Genomic DNA, 12,387 nt, shown 5'->3' on the forward strand with positions numbered 1-12,387 from the left:
CAGTCTCACTGGGAATGGAGGCTGAGTGTGTGTTCACCAGTAGCAGCAGCCACGGCTTAGTTCTCCTTCTGTCAGTCATTCATTCGATGTTTCAGATAATGATTGAACTCAGTTGTCTGGAGGTGCAGACAAACATTTGGGAGTTCAGACACTCGTTGTGTTAGATAACCTCAGTATAACAACCTGGGAGACATTTTAAGATAGAAAACAAATGTGACTTTTGGGATGACATTTGTCCTAGAACTTAGATTTAGCCCTTTGTAAAATTATTTGTTGTACAATATATTGGTACACGTGCTTGTATTTACTAACATTTATTTGAAATTTTTGTCTTTATGCTTTACTACCGACTTTATTATTTCTCCTACTACTACGGATTGACAATTCCCACTATACGGCGCCCCCTGCTGGTCACATCACAGCCTTACATTAGAGCCCCTGCTTCTATTGTACCCACAACAAAGGAGCAGAGCCAACGAAGCTGAAACACACACAATGAAGCACAAAGGAAAGCATGCTTCCTTTTGTTACAGCCCCAGTCTGTTGTTTCACAATAAACACAGTTGATACACTGCTGCTGTTGACGTTGCACTTTAAACCTATGCACAGTTTATTTACTTAACTGGCAACAACCTGCTGATATCGACACACACTTTTAAATGTTGCGTTTGCTGACTAGATACTTTTGTCTTGAATCACCATTTACCTGATCATTACTGTAGTTTTGTTGTTTTAACAAATATGAAATCATTGGGTCTACTGGACATTCATGGGGTACGTGGTGTAAAGAAAAACTCTCAGTGGAAAGTCAGACATATCATATGTGTTTGGTGTAGGGCATGTTGTAATGTAGCGTGTTAGTATACAAACTGGTATAATTTTTTTCTTTTTTTTGCTTTCTTTAGTATTGTGCATGTTTTTGCGTTTATAGAGTCATAGGCAGTTTTTTTACTTTTTCACATTTTTTTTCAAATTCTTCTATATCTGGTGATGAAACACAGCTTATTCTACCTTTGAGTGTCTTTATTACTGTATTTCCATCTCTGGAATGCACTTACTTCATTAAAATGATTAATGTATTGAGGCACTACATTCTAAAGAAGTACAAGTGTCAAATCAGGTACAAGTCATCTGAGGCAAATATATGCATGACTTTTAAACCAGCGACTTCTGAGATAAAAATGAATATGAATGTTATTTTAGCTCATTGCTATAGAAATTATTATTTTTTATAAAAGATAACTTCACATTGTTCGAATAGGGTCATACGAGGACATCCTCATGTTATTATGTACCTGCGTGAGTATATCTGTCTCACTTTAAAGTTTATTTATGTATGCACACGACTACTATGCGCGTGCACACAAACGTGCGCGTCCACAGTGCGAGGATCAGCGCGGATAATCCGCTCAGGATGCCATCTGTGGCTTCAACACGTTCAGTTCATGCTTTGAACCGTCAACAGAGGGCGCTGTGGGATTGTTTAAAATCACTGTCCCATGCTTACATCAGAATATAAGCTCAAAAACTTTATTGCAGATCAAATTAGCTCCAGAAAGTAAAGTGAATGTAATATTGCTGTTAGCAGAAAACTACAATAAAATAATTGTATTATTGGGACCAAAATCATTCAAACATCAACGCAGCACATTAAAAGCACAACCTCTTGTTTATGATGTTTATATTAAATGAATTAAAACTAATATAATAGTGCAAATACTGTATCTGTATACCACATAGTAGTAAGCATGTAGTAGTTAGGGAAAAAACTATAAGACCATCAGTAGCTCTCATTACATCACTACATTGGATGCCCACTGAATGGACTGGTTTGTTAAATCTACCGGTAGTAAGTCGAACATTTTAGTTTTTGTAAAACCAAACATGCAATTTTAGTAACACTATGCAGTTTTCTGATATATTCTAGAGAACACTGACCAACTAAAAACACTAAAGTTCTAATGAACTGTAGACACTCTGCTTCTGTCTGTCTGGCGATCTGGTGGAAGCAAAAGATTCCCACTGCATTTCCTGTCATTAGCTCCTCTTCCTCTTCGGCTGAGTTCCTAAATTCCCTCCTTCCATCAGACAGGAACGGGGAAGTGAAGGGAGAAGAACTGAGCCAGAGATTAATGGTGCTCCTATGTTGCTGATGTACAGTTTCTGTAAATCCCCGCTTTGCTGAGTCATGTTCTGACAACTTCATCTCCTCCGCTCAAGCCGTTAATACGCACACACACAATCTCTCTCTTGTGTCTTCATCCTCCTGGTGACACCATTCAGTTGATGATCACTAGCAAAGAGTTTCCTAACGTCTGAATGGTTTTTAATGACTTCTGTCCATGTCAGTATTAGTCTAAAGTGTGTAGATCTGAGTCACAACACTGACGTGGGAGACGATCTTCACTGCCTCATAAAAAACCTGCCTCACGTCCTTTGACCTGTTGGTGGAGATGATGAAAGAATCAGGGAGAAAAAGAAAGATGGACAGAACATTAGTACGTGATGGGAAAGGAAACCACTATGTTCCACATACTTATCATCATTACGTCATTCTGTTCAATTACCATTTACTGTCACTTTCTACCTCCTGTGTTAAACTGTAGCAAGGAAGGAAGGAATGACATTTGTGTATGTGACTCAATAAACCTAAACCCAAATGCCAGAATAACCTCATCGATATTTAAATGTCACATTTTAATGTCACAACTCTATATATTATGGTTCCATGTACAGAATGTTGCACATATTCACCCAAACAATAAAAGAAGCACTTAGTCAAATATCACATATTAAGAGCTCACGTCGAGGTTCTTATTTGTTACTTTGAACAAGTGTAAAAGTTTTTGAAGAGTTACATGTCAGGAACTCTGGCCACGATTTACACATAAAATTTAAACGAGTCCTGTTCGAGACGCAAACTAATGGAAAGAAACAGCAGCGACCAACCGAGCCACTAATGTTGTGCTTTGCCTCAGTTTTTCTTCTTTGCACGTTGCTCCTGTTGCTGCCTCTCAGCTTTCCGTTTCTTGTACTGGGCAATCTCGGCCATCTGCAGCCCGTGGGCCATTTGCCTGTGAACACAGCACACACACACACACACACACACACACACACACACTGGAGTCCCGGAACCGCTCAGCTACGCGTTCCAATGGACCAGTGTTAGTGGACGGAGCAACAGAGCAGGAAGGACGACGTCTCCTACCCAGACTGGAGCTCCGGAGGAACAGGCAGAGGTTTGGTAAAACCGTCCCTCCCGACCAGCCAGAAGGTCTCTTCCATTCCCTTACCCTGAAAAGGACACAGACAAACTGAGATCCAGCCGAGCGTGCGAACCTTCAGGCGCCGTGGTTCTGTACCCGCACTTCTGCTCGGCCTCGTAACTGGAGCTTGTAGCCGAGGCTTAAGTGCTGCAGGACCCTGACTGTGCTCTGGTGGACGTGGATCCTGTAGGCTGCACACACACACACACACACACACACACACACACACACACACACACACACACACACACACACACACACACACACACACACACACACACACACACACACACACACACACACGTTTCATATCACCGCTGCCGTTTCTAGTCCTCGGCCTGTTTTTTCCCGGGTCGGTAACTCACGCAGCCCGCTGGACTCCATCCTGGAGGCGGTGTTCACTGTGTCTCCGAACAGGCAGTAGCGAGGCATGGTGAGGCCCACAACACCGGCCACGCACGGCCCTGCGGACCACACGCGTCTCCGTCATTCACCTACAGACCCATGGTGCGTGGCTGAAGCGAGGCCCTCCTCTCTCACCTGAGTTGAGTCCTATGCGGATCCTGACGGGCACGTCTGGCATGTGTCTCATTTTGAAGCTGCCCACTGCGCTCAGGATGTCCAGGGCCATGTTGGCGATCTCTGCGGCGTGGCGCTCGCCGTTGGGGACGGGCACGCCGGACGCCACCATGTAGGCGTCGCCGATGGTCTCCACCTGCACGGAGAAGGGCAAAGGGTGGAACGCGTCGCTCGACGGGCGGAAGCGGGGGAACGCGCGCGACCTTGTAGACGTCGTGGTCCCCGATGATGGCGTCGAACAGCGTGTAGAGGTCGTTGAGCAGGTCGACCACCTCGATGGGCTCGCTGTTGGCCGAGATGGTGGTGAAGCCCACGATGTCGCTGAAATACAGCGAGACGTTGTGGAAATACTCGGGCTCGACCGCGCCGCCGACCTTCAAGGCCTCGGCCACGGACCTGGGGAGAACGCCGGTTTACGACAAAACAAAAAGTAGGATAAATGGTGCGTGTTAATGACTGACGGAGGCAGCATCTGAGTCAGCAGCTTCTCCGTCTTCTGCTTCTCTATCTCCAGCTCCTCCGTTCGCTCCCTGATCAGCTCCTCCAGGTTGGACGAGTACTGCTCCAGCATCCGCAGCATGGAGTCGATGATGTTGGTCTTCTTCCCCTTGTTGATGTTTTTGAACTGACACAGAGGACGAAATGCACCGAGTGATGTCACGAAGTGCCGCGTTAGACAGGACACGGCGTCTCACGCCGAGCAGCTCACGTGGTCGAAGATCTGATCGAAGCTGGGCCTCTTGTCCGGCTGCTCGGTCCAGCACTGCTTCATCAGCTGAATGCACTCCAGCGGCGCGTAGTCCGGAATGACCACCGGGCGGCACAGCGGCGGAGGCCTCCGGAGCTTCTCCACCAGCTCTGACACCGACACACAGACAGCGGCCGTCAGCGGCGGCCGCGGCACCTGGGCGCCGGGCGCTTCCGCCGCCTCCCACCTGCAGCGGGCGCGTCCAGCATGCAGAAGGGCGGCCCCCGGACCACCACCTCCTGCACGATGATGGCGAAGCTGTAGACGTCCGCGGCCGGCGAGCCGCGCCGCCCCGGCTGGCCGCCCCTCAGGACCTCGGGCGCCGTCCACAGCAGCTCTGCCACGCACGCAGCACCGCGGGGGGGGGGGGGTTCAGACGACAGCGGCGACGGCAGCGCGTGTGCAAGGTCTGGGTCTCTCACCGTCTGCAGGAGGTTCCACGTAGGGAAACCGCTGCGCCTCCAGAACCTCGTTGTAGCCGTAGTCCGTGACCTTCAGGACAAAGCGCCCGTCCACCACGCAGTTCCGCGACTTGAGGCGCGTGTGGCTCACCCGGCGGTGATGGAGGTACTTCATGCCCTGCGGAGACACGTTGCGCTGCTTTTATCCCTCTTTTCTTATTTGATGCTTCAGAGGAGCTGCTGCGGACACCACCTGATGCACCTTGATCAGGTCCAGCAGCAGCGAGGACTTGAACATCCAGTCCAGCTTGACGTCGTGGTTCAGCAGCAGGTCCTCCAGGCTGCCTCTGGAGCAGAACTCCGTCACCACGGCGAACACGCCGCAGTCGTGGAAGAAGCCCAGGAAGGTGTTGACGTTCTCGTGGCGCATGTCCTTCATCTGAAGGCAAACGGGGGTTGGATCTCAGCGTCACTCAGCAGCAGTGACCAGGGAGTGGCATTTTTACGTCTGACAGCTCTCTGTTTACGCACCAGTTCAAAGACGTCGCTGGTTTTTGGGTTGATGCGGCTGAACGTCCCGTTAGGAAGCCTCTTGAGCCACGCCCAGTCACCCTGGAGGAGGAGAGACGGTCAGTAACAGCAGGGTGCCACCTCCCCAGATAGTCTTGAAAAAAGGCTCTGAGCAGACCTCATAGATGACAACGTTGGAGTTCTCGTAGGTGGCGGGGGACTGGGTGGAGGCCGGCGAGGCGATGCTGCGCTCTGATATGCTTCTCATGCCGCTGTCGTCCAGATTCAGCTTCTGCAGGCAGACAAGTTCAGCCCGTCAGACCGTGGTTTGTGTTTCTTGTGTTATTTGATGGCGTTCGAAGTATTGAGGAAAAGTGAAAGTCAGAGACTTGCTGTACCTTGTTGCTGAGCGACGGGTTTATGAATGTGACGTCATTCAGAGTCAGCAAAATCTTGTTCGGACCGCGGACCAGACGAATCTGATTGATGCGTCGCCTTGACGACGAGAGAAACATAAGAAATACTTTTAACATAACATAATAACATAACATATTCTTAGAATGTTTGGGCCAAACAACAGGACCTTTGACCTTACTGGCTTTATACCTGAACCAGTAAATCAGTGCCACTGCAAAAACTGAGGAGACAATTGCTCCGAGGAACATGCTGACGGTTGATAACAGATCCACACCTGAGGAAGAAAAATAGGAGCTTCAACCGAAAATAGTGACATAGATGTGTGCGTGCGTGCATGCGTGTGTGTGTGTCTTACTCACCCCCTGAACAGATGACCCCTGCAGTAAACCAGCAGGAGGCGTCTTTCCTGGGCCCAAAGCCATGAGGGAAGTGAATGTCTCGACCCAAGTAACGCACCAAACCGGCCTCCATGTCGACGCTGAGGTTAATCATCTTCATGTATTAAAGCTGTCTACTGCACGTTTGAATCCACACATTCAGAGCCGGTCTCTGTGTACCTGTATGTAGGTTTCAGCTCCCAGGAGCGTCCATCAGTGTCCAAAATGACGTAGGTGAGCAGCACTGCTCCGGAGCGGTTGGTCTTCACCGTGTGGCTGAAACCCTGCAATGAAAATAAGGGATGAGACTGGAGCTCTGCTGTAAAGGAACATTCAATATTACGATTGCGTTGAGTCGATGTGTAATCTAGATAAAGGTCCACATTTGGAATCATTTGAAGCTAACTCTCCTCCGGAGCCACTGGTGTCACCTGGAACTCCAGGCTGCGGGTGCTTCTGGCCAGGTTTCCTCCAGACATCCAGTGCCCAGACCGCCGGACCCGGTGCACCGCATGGGCCGCGAGGAGCACCGAGCTGTAGATGGTGCCGAACAGGGGCGACACCTGCAGCCGGGGGCAGTTACAGCCGTCAGCACCACCTGCATCCCCACAATGCCCGGATGAAGCCTCGCGGCTGCTTTACCGCACCTGCTGTGGCCTCAGGGTCCTCGCCACCTCCCCCCTCTCCACGGCCTCGGCGAAGGCCTCGTAAAACGAGGCGCGGGGCGAGTCCACGGTGACGGTGAGCACGGCGTCGTAGGCCCTCAGCAGTTTGCCGTTGCCCCTCAGGGCCGGGTGGCTCACGTTGCGGTAGGGCAGGCTGTAGAGCAGCGCGTCGTACGGCACGAACACCAGGGAGCCGTCGATCATCCGCATGTCGTAGGCCGTCTCCAGCAGCAGCTGCTGGAGTTCGCCGCCGATCAGCGCCGAGTGCATGCAGAGGACCACGACTGGGGAGCGCGAGAAAAAGCTCAGCAAACCAGAAAAAGGAGGCGTGTCAGCTCCGAAGCACCGCTGACCTCGTACTTCTCTCATCCTGCGGATCTCAGCGAGGGTTCGGATGATGCCGTGGGGCGTGTTCTCCATCACCGCGACCAGCCTGACTGACAAGCCGTGGCTCCTCAGGGAATCAGCCACCTGCTCAAGCCAGACTCCACTGTACCGCACGCGTCCAACAAACGGTGTGACGGATGCGACGAACCACAAACCTTGGCGGCTGTCTCCACCCAGACGTCCTGTGCGGACGAAATGATGGCGCTGTGGGCCCACCTGAAGTAACTCATGACACTGAGCAGCACCCAGGTGGGCCTCGCCATGGAGCGGGCAAACGTTGGGTGGTTCCGAATGTCGTCCAAGTCCGAGCCAACGCACCCCCAAGGAAACAGCGCCTGGACAGAAGCAAACACAAAACGGACCCATCAGGGAAGAAGGGTCTAGTTTGTCCTTAAACGCCTCCTGGAGTATCACCTACTTTGTTCCAGCCTTTGTTCAGCATTGAAGCAGCATCGCAGTAACCGGGATTGGTGGGTCCGACGAACCCTGAGGCTTTGGTGTGGAAGCCCATGAATGCCTCCAGCGCCCGCGACGTCTCACACGGCTCCTGAGAAGCGACGACGAAGAGTCTTACACCGTGAATGTGAGCTGATTCGCGTGCAAGCCTAATTATACAGTCTGACAGGTTCAGATAGTTGTACTCAGGCAGATACAAGGTCAACTGTGTACCTGCAGCACCACATAGTCAAACGGGGCAGCGTAGGACAGCGATGGGTCCTTGTTGATGCGATTGACGGCAAGCTGTGCTGCCACGTTGGGAAGCGCCTTGGCAAACAGAGGATCACAGCCCCAGGGTCCCACCACCCCGACCCGAAACCCGGCGGCCTCTGACGGACTGGGAAGGAGCCACAGAGAGGCCAGGAAGAAGCTGTGCAGAAGACATGACCCGAGGGAGGGACGGCAGAGACGGGTGGAAGGGGACGGGCATGGGAACGGAGAGGCAGGTCGGAAGAGGAGGAAACGAGTTACGAGACACTGAGGATGAAGACATGGGGTCTGCTCCCATCGCTGAGGTGAAGAAAAGCCGCCGCGAAGCGGTTGCTGCATCATTAGAGACCAGTTTACAGGAAGGCGGGGGATCAGCAGAAGATGCTGCCGCCCTGAAAATGAAGAAGTTAGTACAATGACACAGTGACCCATCATGAACTGTGTCTACAGAAGGATTAGCTGATATGAGCTTGTCAACACATATCACATGTGCTACATATAAATAAATCATTTCTGTGTAAAACTAAATAAAACAAGGGAATTTTACACAATTAATAATGATTCTACAGGCTGAACCTTTACAGTTGTTTATTTACAAACCTCAAAACACGCCTTCAAATGGTCATTATTAAAATGAAAGTTTTCCTACCAACCACTGATGACGTGGACAGATCGCACTTCTCTCCGAGGTAAACGCTCTGCACCGCAGCGTCACAGCGATGGGAACGCGACCGAAGGAACATGAATGGGCTCATTTCTGTCCATGTGTGGAGGCCAGCGGGCAGGTTTACAGCTGGTGCGTCTGTGTGTGGGAGCTTACAGGTGTGACCTGCCCTGTCAGATTAATTCAATCCAATCAACTGTAGCTTTGAGCTCCACCGGCCGAGCCCAAAAAAACAAAAGTGCGTTACGAATGCGTCGTTACGTGCAGGCGACCTCCTGGTTGGGTTTCTAAGTGGTGCCACCAACTCTAAAGGCTTGACCTCTGACCTCCAGGTGAAAGGGCAGCTAAAAACTTATACAACGTATACTGTAGGTACTTAAATAAGGGAACATAATTTTCATTTTCATTCATGTTACTGATGGAGTTACTTGCCTGCGATGAAAAAATAAAACTGCTAAACAGAAATAAAACTACAATAACACAAAGTGAAGTTCGTAGCTCTCTCTTAAATACTAATGAGTATCATCAGCACTAACTCTTTAACAGGACGTGCTGTGGCAGACAGACCCCCTGGCAGCTAGAGGGCAGCATGACACAAACGCTACAGCCGGTCTCAGTCCCCACACACACGGCTGGGTCGCTCTGCGGGTGTGGAGTTCTCTGGAAGTCAAACAGATGTTTCCTCTTGGACGTGGCCAATAAGAAGCAGATTTGTCTCCTCTCCCACTGGCTTTCAGACTTTCAGCATGGGGGTGAGGTGTGGGGGGCGACAAGTTACTAGGTGTTGCACAATTTGACAGAACAAACTGTTCGACTCTGCAGAGGCAACGTCATCGTTCTGGACCCGCTGTGACGAGGATTTGCTGCATGTCAAAAGCAAAATGAAGCTTTGGTGTTTTTCTGGGGCTCAACATTTTTTAAATAAGTGGATTCAGGTTTGAAAGGGAGCTGAAGCGGCTCGAGAGCTGGAGTCGGAGGGTGCGTCTGGCAGGTGGGCCTGATTCGTGGAGTCAGGCTACAAGACGTGGCCTTTGGCCTCATCGCCAGTAACATAACACTCAGCAGCAGCGTTTCACTTTGTGTAGTATTTTAGAGGAAGCACAGTAGATGTAATTACACCATGCAAACCACGTACAAGCTTATTTATGTTACTTATTTTATTGTGTGATATGTTATTATTTTTCTATTCCTCCTTGCATTTCATGTATTATTGTCACACTTCTATTCCAGTACAATAACATCAGTTTTTTGTGGCTTCTGTCTCACGTAGCGTTTACTCCACCTCCACAGAAGCAGCTCGGCTGAGTTCACACACAGGTTGCTGTTATGTTCAGGTGTTGACACTCGCCGCCGTGAGCTGCTCTTTGCATTGAATTGCACTTAGATTCCTGAGGGAGCCACTTACGAACGCCGAGGGCCCCTCAGGCTCAAGACTGACCGGCACCGCGCGGGTGGAGGGACCTCCACGGGCCCCACGCGGATGGGACGGGTTCTCACATTCCAACGGTGGCACCAGCGGCTCTAAAGGCTCTCAGGTGACAGTAGTGTCCCTGCGGCGGTGAATATTAGTGGCTGTGAAAAGACGACAAGGTCCAATGACTGAAGACTAGATTAAGCGTAAGTGTCCTCCGTCTGCAGTTGTGTCCATGACTAGATTGTAGACCGTCGTTGTTTAGACGTCCCCTGTGATACAACTCTCTAGGTATGAGGATCAGCTGTTCGGATGATGGATCGATGGATCTTTAGACACAGCCATGTGAGCTTGCCTGTCTTGTTTTGCAGACGTCCCAGACGGGAAAAGACAACTGCACGGAGTTTAGTGCATCCAAAAAAAATGTTCCAGGTCATGTCAGTGAGACTGAACAAATGAATGCGTTTGTAAAATGATTCGCTTATCTTGGAAACACAAGACGGAGAAGCTGGGATTGGAAAGTTAGGACTGGAAGGGCGCAAGGAGAGCTACCTGATAGGATACATAAAGGAAGAAACATGGAGGAATAATCCTTCAAATGAAAGTGCAACATTCTAGAAGGGCTGTGACCTTAATTTCCACTCCATCCAGCTTAGCTGTGTCTGTCAGGCCTCGGTTTTAACGCCCCAGTCCTGAATCTCAGTAATTGCCTAAGGAAGACGCAGGGTGAGAATAAGGGCAGGCCACGAGAAAGGAAATGGGAGTAAATGGGTCCCCCACTGGGAGCACTGGTGCCCAAAATAGACGCTGTTTGCGCTTTAACTCTTTGCTGTCAGCCAGTCAGGACCCAGGACGAGAGGCCGAAGCCAAGCAGCTGAGTGATGGAGTGTCCAAAGTCTGAAGAACGTGGGGACAGACACATTAGGAGAGTCAGTAAGTTTACCTCAAGACCGTCACTGTGGAATTTAATAAAACCACGATCTCAGTCACACGTTTCAATGCCACAGAAGTGTTCACCCTCTTATTAGCTACAGTCTACTGCCATGTTTATAGCATGTATGTGAAACGCTGATAATCCGTGTCTCTGGGTTTTGTTTTTATCTTCCTCTATTGTCTCTTCTGCCGTCCTGTCTCCTTCACTCTTTCAGGATTCAGGATCTGGGCTTGATCCTAAACGAGACTTTGACTTCCTGCCGCCAGTTACAGATAACAGAACGGGGCACACACACACACACACAGACACACAGACACACACACACACACACACACACACACACACACACACACACACACACACACACACACACACACACACACACAGCTGGGTTATGTCCTCATCCTCCCTCAGTCATCACAGGCATTAACAGAAAAGCTGCCACTTGCGATGAACGAGTGGACATGTCTGTGGAATGACCCACACATGCGTTCTATCAGTGTCAGACTTTTAGCTTATTTTTTTTCATTCAATTACAAAGCAGCTGATGTTAAATTGAACCATCCAACCTCGTTTAATTATCTCAACAAGGTCCGTGCAGCCTCTGAAGCCCCGTGTCACAGATCCAGGGTCCAGACTAAACACAGGCAGCATGGGAGGGAGGTTTCCCTGCACGGGACACGGCTACAAAGAGTATTTCATGGACACGAGAGGCTGCCGATCGCGACCATAGCGCTTGTTCTCTCCGTCTGCATTCCTCCCAGATGGAGTCATGAGCCGCTGCTGGCAGAAAATACTCACAGTAAATACAGTGAGCGCGTTTAAACAAGCAATGCGACAAACAAAAAGTCACGCGCTAAAGAGGAAAAGACACCAGGACACAAAGGCGATGCCTGGACGGTCCAGCGGCTCTGACGGCGAGCGACTCCCACATGCTCCTGGTTTAATACATGCTGCACTGAACATGTGTGGATGCAGGTGTGATTTCAGATGTTTGGTACTAGGCACCAAATAACCCTGCAGATGTTCATATAAATTAAAGAACATGATCAACTGAGCAGCATCTCAGATTTAGTTTTACAGAGAATCACTATATTTTATGGTAAGAACTGTTTTCTGTCTTTTGTTACGATCTTCTAATAAAGTTCTTCAGTGAATAAATAATGGATTTGATGTAATGTTGACTCATTCATTCTACGCCAATATTAAATATGCTACCGTATTGTCCAACGTGTGCCCACGTACAGAGCTTCAGTCTCGATTAGAACAGTTTGGTGTTGACATCACTGTAGAGAAGAGTCACCAGCCTGTCACTGTTAA

General features: G+C 49.7%; 1 protein-coding gene across 3 annotated transcripts; it reads right to left on the reverse strand.

The window, feature by feature from the left end:
* Positions 1-685: 685 nt before the first annotated feature.
* gc2 (guanylyl cyclase 2) lies at positions 686-9,527 on the reverse strand. 3 transcript variants are annotated; one of them, XM_029169526.3, is made up of 25 exons: positions 8,708-9,527; positions 8,020-8,450; positions 7,769-7,897; positions 7,506-7,685; positions 7,317-7,434; positions 6,946-7,247; positions 6,730-6,861; positions 6,479-6,582; positions 6,281-6,399; positions 6,111-6,195; positions 5,903-5,999; positions 5,683-5,796; positions 5,526-5,606; positions 5,257-5,433; positions 5,016-5,172; positions 4,781-4,930; positions 4,555-4,703; positions 4,307-4,470; positions 4,049-4,241; positions 3,807-3,981; positions 3,632-3,730; positions 3,363-3,457; positions 3,209-3,294; positions 2,950-3,074; positions 686-2,441 (listed from the first exon to the last, which is right to left on the reverse strand). In XM_029169526.3, the coding sequence occupies exons 1-24, from the start codon at positions 8,811-8,813 to the stop codon at positions 2,975-2,977; spliced, it is 3,543 nt and encodes a 1,180-aa protein (XP_029025359.2). In that variant the 5' UTR covers positions 8,814-9,527; the 3' UTR covers positions 686-2,441; positions 2,950-2,974. The 3 variants fall into 3 exon arrangements, with proteins under 3 accessions (XP_029025359.2, XP_055362884.1, XP_055362885.1); XM_055506909.1 differs by having other exon boundaries at positions 687-2,441; positions 8,020-8,218; XM_055506910.1 differs by lacking the exons at positions 7,769-7,897; positions 8,020-8,450; positions 8,708-9,527 and having other exon boundaries at positions 687-2,441; positions 7,324-7,434; positions 7,506-7,525.
* Between the last annotated feature and the right edge of the window lie 2,860 nt (positions 9,528-12,387).

The sequence above is a fragment of the Betta splendens genome, chromosome 2 (assembly GCF_900634795.4).
Source record: "Betta splendens chromosome 2, fBetSpl5.4, whole genome shotgun sequence".
In the NCBI taxonomy this organism is placed as follows: domain Eukaryota; kingdom Metazoa; phylum Chordata; class Actinopteri; order Anabantiformes; family Osphronemidae; genus Betta; species Betta splendens.

Bases quoted from the DNA above. Each gene is read 5' to 3' on its own strand.
- gc2 (XM_029169526.3), bottom strand. From the start codon at position 8,813: ATGAGCCCATTCATGTTCCTTCGGTCGCGTTCCCATCGCTGTGACGCT. The intron at 7,435-7,505 runs GTTTGTGGTTCG...TGGCTTGAGCAG, and splicing joins GGGTGGAGACAGCCGCCAAG to GTGGCTGATTCCCTGAGGAG. The intron at 5,607-5,682 runs GTCTGCTCAGAG...CTCCTCCTCCAG, and splicing joins CCAACGTTGTCATCTATGAG to GGTGACTGGGCGTGGCTCAA.